Source organism: Poecilia latipinna, unplaced genomic scaffold (genome assembly GCF_001443285.1).
Source record: "Poecilia latipinna isolate Pla-1442-1.1 unplaced genomic scaffold, P_latipinna-1.0 Scaffold1138, whole genome shotgun sequence".
Classification (NCBI taxonomy): domain Eukaryota; kingdom Metazoa; phylum Chordata; class Actinopteri; order Cyprinodontiformes; family Poeciliidae; genus Poecilia; species Poecilia latipinna.
The window spans coordinates 127,978-137,429 of record NW_015113754.1 but is presented as its reverse complement, the minus strand read 5'-3'; the positions used below and the strand labels follow the sequence as shown (position 1 = coordinate 137,429).

At 39.7% G+C, this 9,452-nt stretch overlaps 2 protein-coding genes and 1 long non-coding RNA gene across 3 annotated transcripts in view; all 3 read right to left on the bottom strand.

Moving 5' to 3' along the window:
• napba (N-ethylmaleimide-sensitive factor attachment protein, beta a) overlaps nucleotides 1-4,323 on the bottom strand; it is a 14,361-nt gene extending 10,038 nt beyond the window's left edge. The window contains exon 1 of the mRNA XM_015052837.1: nucleotides 4,122-4,323. Coding sequence (XP_014908323.1) covers nucleotides 4,122-4,219 — 98 coding nt within the window. The 5' untranslated portion in view covers nucleotides 4,220-4,323. The remainder of the gene's footprint in view (nucleotides 1-4,121) is intronic.
• On the bottom strand, nucleotides 48-4,105 carry LOC106959958 (uncharacterized). The gene is made up of 2 exons (XR_001427468.1): nucleotides 1,417-4,105; nucleotides 48-1,308 (listed from the first exon to the last, which is right to left on the bottom strand). It is a non-coding gene; the product is annotated as an uncharacterized LOC106959958 (long non-coding RNA).
• Nucleotides 4,324-5,860: 1,537 nt separating the features above from the next.
• Nucleotides 5,861-9,452, bottom strand: part of plcb1 (phospholipase C beta 1) — a 64,111-nt gene continuing 60,519 nt past the window's right edge. The window contains exons 29-32 of the mRNA XM_015052835.1: nucleotides 8,548-8,637; nucleotides 8,400-8,457; nucleotides 8,199-8,285; nucleotides 5,861-7,311 (exon numbers count right to left, since the gene is read on the bottom strand). Of these exons, the coding sequence (XP_014908321.1) occupies nucleotides 7,159-7,311; nucleotides 8,199-8,285; nucleotides 8,400-8,457; nucleotides 8,548-8,637 (388 nt within the window). The 3' untranslated portion in view covers nucleotides 5,861-7,158. The remainder of the gene's footprint in view (nucleotides 7,312-8,198; nucleotides 8,286-8,399; nucleotides 8,458-8,547; nucleotides 8,638-9,452) is intronic.

Below are 9,452 nucleotides of genomic sequence, written 5' to 3'. Positions count from 1 at the left end.
TAAGGTAAAAACCCAGTGCATACAGTGTTCATGTTTTTTTTTGTTTGTTTGTTTTATCCAGACGGCTTCCCGCGCCCCACCTGCAATGGCACAGCGCCCCCCCTAAGGGGCGCGCCCCACAGTTTGGGAACCTCTGCATTAGACTTTGTTTCTCAAGGCAACATTTTTGTCCTATTAGGAAGTAAAGTAGCTCTTAATATGTAGGGATATGAGCCATATACCATCAGCATAAGAAGTATTTGTCTACACACAGATTTGTGATCTGACTTTATCTATTAGGAAAAATAAAGTTCCAACTTGTCCCCATATGGAGAGCTAATTGGACCCTAAACCTGACCAAGTATCTGTTGAGTAATACAGTATGTTGTAGGTGACACATGTTGCGTCATTGACACATGGCTGAGTTTAGTGCATTAGTTTCTGCTAAATATCATGTTGGTGTAGTACTTTAGTGAAACAAATACTAATTAGTAAGTTAAGGTTAGCGTATCTAACTTTTTAGTTAGTGGTGTCTACCACTGCAATAAACCATGATTCACTTCACATCAGCTAAAGCTGTGTCAAACCAAAGAGGATAACATCAGGGCAGAGTGGATCCTGCATGAGCAGGCCAGGAACAGACTGACCAAGGAGATCTGGGCAGCTAAGAGATGCTACAGTGAGAAGCTAAAGGACTATTTCTAAGCTAACAGTCCAGGAATGTCCATTTTCTGCTTGAGAGCCAGTGCTGACCAACTTGCCCCCATCCTCACTCAGATCTTCAGCAAGTCTCTGAAGCTGTGTGAGGTTCCCGAGGTTCCCTCTTTCTTCAAGGACACCACCATCAACCTGAGCCCCCCAAAATGGACCATAACAGGATTAAACGACTACAGACCTGTTGAACTGATGCTTGTGGTCATGAAATCCTTTGAGTGACTGATGTTAGCATTTGCAGGACATCACATGCCCCTTGCAGTTTGCTTGGCAGCCAGTCAATAGATGACTCAACATACGCCAGGATAGTGTTTGTGGGCTTTAGCTCAGTCTTCAGCATGATCAACTCAGACTTCCTCCACCAGAAGCTCACAATGCCAGCCCCATCCTGTTAGTGGATGACCAGCTTCCTGACCGATCAGCAGCAGCAGGTGAGGCTGTGGAATATTTTCTCCTGCGCAAGAACCATCAGCACTGGCACCCCTCAGGGTGTGTTCTCCCCCCACTCCTCTTCTCTCTGTGCACATGACCGCAACTCAGCAGACCTGTCTATAAAACACCTGAAGTTTCCAGATGACATCACTGTGATTGGTCTGATCCAGGTCAATGACGAGTCTACAGACAGAAGATGGATTAATTGGGTTAAAACTACCTGGAGCTTAGCACACTCAAGATAGTAGAGATGACAGTGAACTTCTGGAGAACACCTCCCACACTGCCTACCTTCACCATCCTCAGTCCTTACTCTGGACCTGAGACGGTCCTCACTCACAGACACAGTCTGGAAGAAGGCCCAGCAGAGATCGTACCACCTGCAGCAGCTCAAGAAGTACAGTACAGTGCGGCCGGTGGCCATCTTCCACACTGCCAATATTCAATGTGTCTGTGTGGCTTGGCTCATTCATAAAACACGATGGGACAAACCTGGATCAAACAATCGGGTCTTCAGAGAGGATCGCCAGGTTTGACCTTTCCTCCGTCCAGGACTTGTACAGCTCTAGCGTCAGGAAACGGATAGCGACCATCTTCCCACAGATCTCACACATCTTGGACTGTTTAGACTTTTCCCTTCCAGTCAGCAATTGAGAGGCATCACAGAGACAGTTTCTCACTCCAGGCTGTTTCTCTGATGCACACAATGAACACTAGACACCCAGTAGTCATCTACTCTGCTGTGAAACAAAATAACCGATAACTGTCACAATCTACCTTCTGTTTCTCTTTCTATATATAAAAAAATAAGATTGTGGAAAGAGAAAAAGCACAACTCTCCCATCTCTCTGTGGTCTGACTGTACAAAATGCTGTTCTGTTGGGAAAAGAAAGTTGTACAAAATGCTGACAACAAAGGTATCTATGAATGTGCCAGCAAGGATTTTTGTTTAAAGTTTTCTCTTCACAGATTTGTCCACTCAATGGAAAGAGTCCATTCAAATTGAAAGTTGAATTTTTTAAATGTTCCTTCAAGAATTCAAGACCTTTCTTTGTTCCACATCTTTACTATCTTAATTGTTGCTAGTGTCGTGCATTTTACGGATCCACTAGTTCCCACAGCTGAATTAGCCTCTTAACTCTGAGCAGCAGCTCATTAAATAAACATGTTTTGTGTTCAGATGGAAAATACAGATGTGACCCAATTCACAACTTTCTAGGACACTGCCCCATTACAGCAAAAACATGTGCATCTGTCAACATTTTAATCATGTCTAATTTTTTTGCATTCTGGACACATCTAGCAGTTGTGACCAAAATCTTTGTAAAATTTTCAGCTTGAGGTAATCACAGACTGATCAGATCCATATTAATTTGTAGCAAAGAGCTGCGTAAACTTTAAAAATCAGTCTTTTTTAGACAGGCACAACAGGGCACCACGCAATCCTAAGGATGTGAAAGTGTCCACATGAGATCCAGAGCTGGGTTATCACCACTGCAGCGCTTGCTCAATATTGACAGTTAGTGGATTTGAGGGAATCGGCACACAGCACGGCAAAGACATTTTCACAACAATTTTGGGTCGCAAAGAATTCCCTTATATCTAAGAAAAATGTCAAGGACTGACTGGAATTCTCCACTAAGTACAAGACCGATCAGAAGAAGAGACTAACAGGGTCATGTCCTCCAATAAACCTGGAAAATTATTTGTCTGGATAGAAACCGATCCTTCAAAGGAACCTTCTGTGTACTTTCAAGCAAAAGACCTTAGTGGTCAAGAAACTCAACCTAATCTTAACTGTGTTGTGAGACTGTGGTCAGTTCTCAAATAGCAGATCGAGGAATAGAAGCCAACAACAATCTCTCTGGGAACTCCAGCTTCTTTCCACAGGCCAAAAACATGATTTTAGGTCAACTGGTCTCTCTGAATTGTCTTTAGGCTTGAGTGTACAAATATAAAGAAAATAGCTAAAACACATTGCCTTGTTCGGGTGTTCAAACTTGATCACATTGTATCTCAGTACAGCAGTAAATTTCAAAAGATTTTCTTTGTGTTATATGTGATTCCACCTTTTGTTGCTATAACAACTGCTAATAGTTTGATGTTTGTCTCCACGACTGTTGAACATGTACTGAAATTATTACCCAAGATTCTTTGGAAAGCAGTCAGACTGGAGGGAGGGAGTATTGTTACAGATTTTCAGTTAGATATTTGACTAGGCCATTCTGACACAATAATGGTTTGATCCAAACAATTCCTCTGTAATTCTGGTTGTGAACCTACTCCTTGTTCTTTATTTAGCTCCATCTGACTGACTTTATATCAGTCTGTCACATAAAATCAAAATAAAATACCCTGAAGTGTGTGGTTATTATGTGACACAATGAGTCTAAATTATTTTATTTCCAAGACATTTTTGAAAAATAAAGGAATCAAATCAGTTTTAAAACAAGAGGATACTCTTAATTTGATGCCAGCCATCTCTCCTATAAAATAAAGGTATTCCTAGGAAATCTTAAGAACCCCCAGAAAGCTGAAAATCAATAACCAATAATCGTGATTGTCAGTCGTTATCCATTTGATGAGCTCACGCTTAATTCATTTCCTTCTGTCGCAAACATCCGCCCCTCCCGCTCCCGTCCTAAAACACAAACAAAAAAGAACCATCTTCCTCCTCTTCCTCCTCCTCCGCGGCTCCCTGCATCCTCAGCTCGGCCTCAAGCTCCATCCCAGGCCGCTCTCCTCCACATGACACCATCCGCATTAAGCTATTATCAAAACCACGGGAACTGCAGAGTTATCCCCTCCCAAACACACATAAACACACTGCTACTAAACGAACTTAATATGCTCAGGTTATCTAAATATATTCGTAACGAAGATCTTATTAAAATGAACGGAGGGCCCCTCTGTGCACAAAGGCCCCCTCCCACTCCCCCTCACCCCTTATCGCCCAAAACGAGACGCTGGTAAACATATGGGGGAGCTTCCTTTACCCGAACATCCCTCCCAGGAACGAGCCCGACGCTTTGACCTTCTTGTCGGCCTCGGCCATCAGCTGCATGGCCTCCTTCTCTTTGCCGGAGTTGTCCATGGCTCGGTGGGTCTGAAAGCGGGCCGATGTTCCGCAGTGGGGAGAGAAGACGTCTCTACTGGTGCTGATGCTGAAGGAGGCTGGCGCTCTTCTTCAGCGGGAAGAGACACAGAGCTTAGTATGAGTCAATCGCACCGCCTACAGGAAGAAACAGCAATTGCAACAGGCTAAGGCAAGAAAAATAATCACGGGGATTTAAAAATGTGTTATTCTTAGTACAGTGCCTTGCAAAAGTATTTTCACTTTTGACCCTTTACATAAAAAAAAAAATCGAGTTAAAACAGCAAATTTCAGTCAATTTCATTATGAATTTATTTTAAAATCATTGTGAAGGAAAATAATAGCCTACATGCTAAGAGATTTTCCCCCTTAAAAATAACAAAAAATAACAATTGATTATGTTTTTATAACATAATAAAGCAACAATATGTTTTATTATATTTAATTAAAAAATAGATTTTTAAAATTAAATATTGATTTAATTTTTAAAAATTAATATTTTCTAGAACGTATTTTGCTCTATAATTTTTGTGTACATCAAAAGATGTACACGTTCCATTAAAAAGCGACTCTTTTATGGAATGTAATAAAATTATGGACATAACTTCCAGCAAATTAAATGATTTAATTTAGAAATAAACAATTTCGTTGAGTGACTTTAATGTAAATATTTTTGAGTGAAAATGACCTAGAAAGCTTAATAACTAAATTATTTGGTACCAGAAAGCAAGAAAAACTAAAGTTGTCCTCGAGAAATCAGCTTCCACAAACGATCTTAATTTATTGTTTTTCTAAACAATAAAATCAAATAAAAAAAAAAGTAATTGTATTTTTTTATGAAACTATAAGTTTTAAAACTGTTGAAAGACAAAACATACTGTAGAAGCTACATGTTACACTTAGGATAAGGTAACAGACACCCAGTTTCCCTTTTTGGAGTACATATCCAAATATGCAACTGAAACCGCATTTGCTGTTTTTGAACATTAGAGGGCGGTACAGCCCACTTCTAGACATTGGTCAAATCTCCGTCGTATTATGGCTCGTTCATTTCTGCTCAGCAGTCAAAATTTCCCTTTTCCAAGTTGCTAAAATAATATTAAAATAAACTGGGCTATAAATTTGGGATTAGCGATCTGGTTTTGGAACCATCTTCTGGCCAGTTGGCTTGGGGCCAAAAGTATCTTTTTAATTATTTTTAATATTTCAGATTTTAGTAAACATCCACTCAGCATGATGATGGTGAAAACATTCCACATACACCTCACGAGTCCAATATTGTGAGCTTAAGCAGCAAAAAGTAACAAATCAGTCATTTTTAGATCAAACATTTTATTATTTCTGTTTAAATAGCACTCAATAAAACCAAGAAATAATTCCAGAGGTGGAGGAACTCAGGACAAGGAAGCATGCTCAGTGGAACCAAAGCAGAGCTGAGATGGAGCATTTCTCAAGAGGATCAACAGATCTGTTGAAAATATCTTGTGCTCCACACAGACTGGCTTTAGATTTCTAAACTCAAAACAAAAGGAAACCTGGAAAATGACGTTATTCCGAATAATCACTGTACAAAGAGGAACAGGCTGGATTTGGCACACAGTTTTACAACAAAGAAGAAGTCGAGCTGTTTCATGGTGGTTCTTCTTAATCAAGTATCATGAAATAACATTTAATAAGTACACATATCACCAGACTGTTGAGTCTGGAGAGGTTTCACATTAAAGAAAAAAAAACATCATGCAATTGCCAAGACACAAACGTCTGACCTGCTGATTGTTGAGTAGCAGGAGCTCTGAGGGAGTAAAACATGGCATATTCTGAATTTCATTGATTTAATAGTCATTTTACAAAACATATCTGAAAACTCCTAATAAGTTTTGGTACCAGGATGAAGTGGTTTTTCAGCTGTATCTATGTCAGTGTATCTTGTAAACCTGCAATGGAAACACTTTTGTCACATCAGCAGAGTCATGTTATCAACAGCTTGATGTTACTACCGGCAGAAACCATGAAGAAGAAGATGACAGGAAGTAGCAGGATGATCGTGGCGGGGTGGTATTTTAATGACTTATCGCATGAACAGATTTATTTATGTGTGATTTTAATTGTGTTTCTTATGTAGTGAAAACACCACAATTGCAAAATTGTCTTTTTTCAACATTATCAGATTAATAAAGTTTTTTGCGTATTTGTAAGTGGAAACGAGATACTTCCTGTTTTTATGGTGGAAAATGCCTTTTGGGGTTAAAATCATTCATACTCTGTATAGGATATGAATTTGTGGCACTAAAAGATGGCAGTATATAATCCGTATTCTGTAAACATACGTTGTGGTTCCGGTAAGTTTTCTATGTGTGCATTTAGTGGTGATGAGTAACGTCAGGTTCTTTCAGGCATAGGCAAGAAAACCTGCCTAATTTTTTGCTTATATTTTAAAAACTGTCCTTATAAACTGTTGGGAAACGAACCAATCAGAATGGTTGTGTGAATCTTGGCTTCAGCTTGTGCCAAAAATAAAAATTTACTAAGATTGTGGACAGAGAAAATCATTGTAAAGAGTAAGTGGTAATGAAAGTCATAGCAGTTCTATATGCAAGATGCATGAGATAGATAGATAGATAGATAGATAGATAGATAGATAGATAGATAGATAGATAGATAGATAGATAGATAGATAGATAGATAGATAGATAGATAGATAGATATCATGCAGTAAGTTGTCAGAATGTTAGAACATAAGACCAAATGACATTTGATTAAATGCTGAAGTACATCACAGTTCATGCTTCTAATAATTAAAAAAACCCATCAGATTGTTTTTTCCATTAAAAAGAGAATTAACAGTCTTTATAAATATTTACTTCCTCGGTGAAGCGCCTCAGTTTCCTACAGTTTCATTTCCTGTATCACTCCTCTGCATCCTCCTATATTTTTCCTGCTCAGTCCTCCTCTGAAAGAGCTTCGTGGGGAGTCGACGGCCGGGACTTGCTGTGACCTCTGCCCTCCAACTTCCTGTCCTGCAGGAAGTCTCGGATCTCGCCGGGCAGACGCTGGAACTTTTCCTGGAACTCAGCCTCCACTGCCGCCTGCAGCTGGAGAACCGTTTGCGATTATAAGAGATTGGAAACTAAAGATCTAACATTGTCCCCTGCAGGGAGGTCATATTACTCAAATGTTTGGCCGATATAAAGTCTTGTACGTCACTGGAATGTCTTCCTATGGACCCTTCGCAACTACGTCACCTAATTCAGGTTGAGGTGCCATGAAGGAAGTGCTTTCCCAGGCTGTTTTTGCCAGTACAGCCATGGCTTCTACTTGTAAAAGTTTAGCTAAGTAGATGCTAATCTATTTTTCCCCCATACATGTTAGGTTACATGATGGTGAGGCATTTTCCCCTGGGTTACTAATGATTCGATGTATATCATCTCCATTACTCAATATTTGATTGCCTCTTACTAATCTTGCTAACTTATGAAGTGCATGGATGCTCTGCTAATTTCTGTGAAAACACAGAGGGTTGCCAGTCTTTCCAATTAATGGCTGCCATCACCATCTTTTTTCCTCGTTAAAAGGTTTGTGATAAAATGACAAGTTTGGTTTGCTTCCTTGTGTGTTTGTGCAGCTAATGGCTCAACATCCTATGACCCATTTCACAGCTTAATCAACTAAATAAAAGCAATATTAAGTGACCCAATGTCTGTTTACTGTCAACCTTTAAAGGATTTAATGCGCATTGATCATTTTGACTTCCGTCGTGGCAGAGTGGGCCGCTTTCAGAACAATGTGACGTCACATGCAAAGGGCCAATTGTACCTTGCAACGGGATTTTTACCCCTTGTACTTTTTGTCACATTAGAACCACAAATCTAAATCTATTTTATGGGGATGTTATAACTTCCAATGCTAGACCTGTCAATTACCTTGGCTGTCCGATCAGGTTCCAGACGTGGCAGTACTACCATCTGTAGATGTAACTTACCTTTGGTTTCTGATCTTGGATCTCCTGCAGGAGGTCATTGTGCTGCTCCACCAGCTGATCCTGACGCTTAGTTTGAGTTTCCTCAAGCTGAGGACAACAAAATGTTTGTTTCTTTTGCCAGCACATCATCCCAATCTTGTTCAGTGTCCAAGAAGTTCAGCAATAAATTACTGGAAGGTAGGTTCCTCTACCGCTGCTCACCCGCTTGATGTTTTGCACAACCTCGTTGACGTAGGACTTGTTGATCTCGATCTTCTCCCTGAAAGAAAGACAAGTTGAGCATAACCAGTTTGTTAGGTTAGCATGGTTAGCTAGCAGTATGGTTCAGGGCACTGTGTAGAGGACGTACTCCTCAGCCAGATGTTTCTCTTTGGTCTTGGCCTGGTTGATCTTCTCGGTTCTCCGTCGATCCATCTGCCTCTTCAGCTCCTTCTTCTCCCTGCAGCAGCATGAAGAAACATTTGAGCTGCAGGGTTGCTAGTTGCCAGTCTGAATGAGCACCACATATTTCAGATTTAGGTTGCTATGTTGAAAACCATGTATCACTTTGCTACATACACACTACTTTGTCTGTTTGTGGAATCATAAAATTCCTCTTTCATACATTGAGGTGTGTTGCTATAACATGGCAAAATGCGGAAAAATGAAATGGGTTTGTTTTGAAAGGCCCCTGTGATGTAGAAATACATTTATTTACTAAAAGATAGCTTACCAAAACAAAGGACTGTTACTGGAGTAATGACAATTTAGAAAAATAAAAGGTAAAAAGGACAAGTGAACATGTTTAATATATAAATTAATCAATTTATGTCACAAAAAACAAACTCTGTCTCATGTTAAAAGACAGCGAGTGTGCTGAAGGTTTTTTAAAGGCTTTTCAGAGTGAATATTTCTAAGAACTCTGTATGTGTACATGGTAAATACAGACATTAGAGAGATTATGGTGTTGGAGCTCATTTTAATTGATATCTGCATTGAGCATGGTCTGAAAGTCCCAATATTTTCATTTTGACAATTATTCTTCACCTGTTCATGGCAAGTTCAGCTTATTTTGCATCAGGTAATTAAAATCTGGAAAAATTGTGATAAGAATCAAATGTAAAGTGGAAGCCTGTTCTTAGTGGATTCCTTCTCAGAACTAATTCACCTTGAATTTTATAAAAGTGGTTCACTTTAACATCATCGCCCTGTTCTGGCACTGTGTGGGTATTGCAGGTTATTTTGTGGAAATAGGACATTTCCACATTAGACATG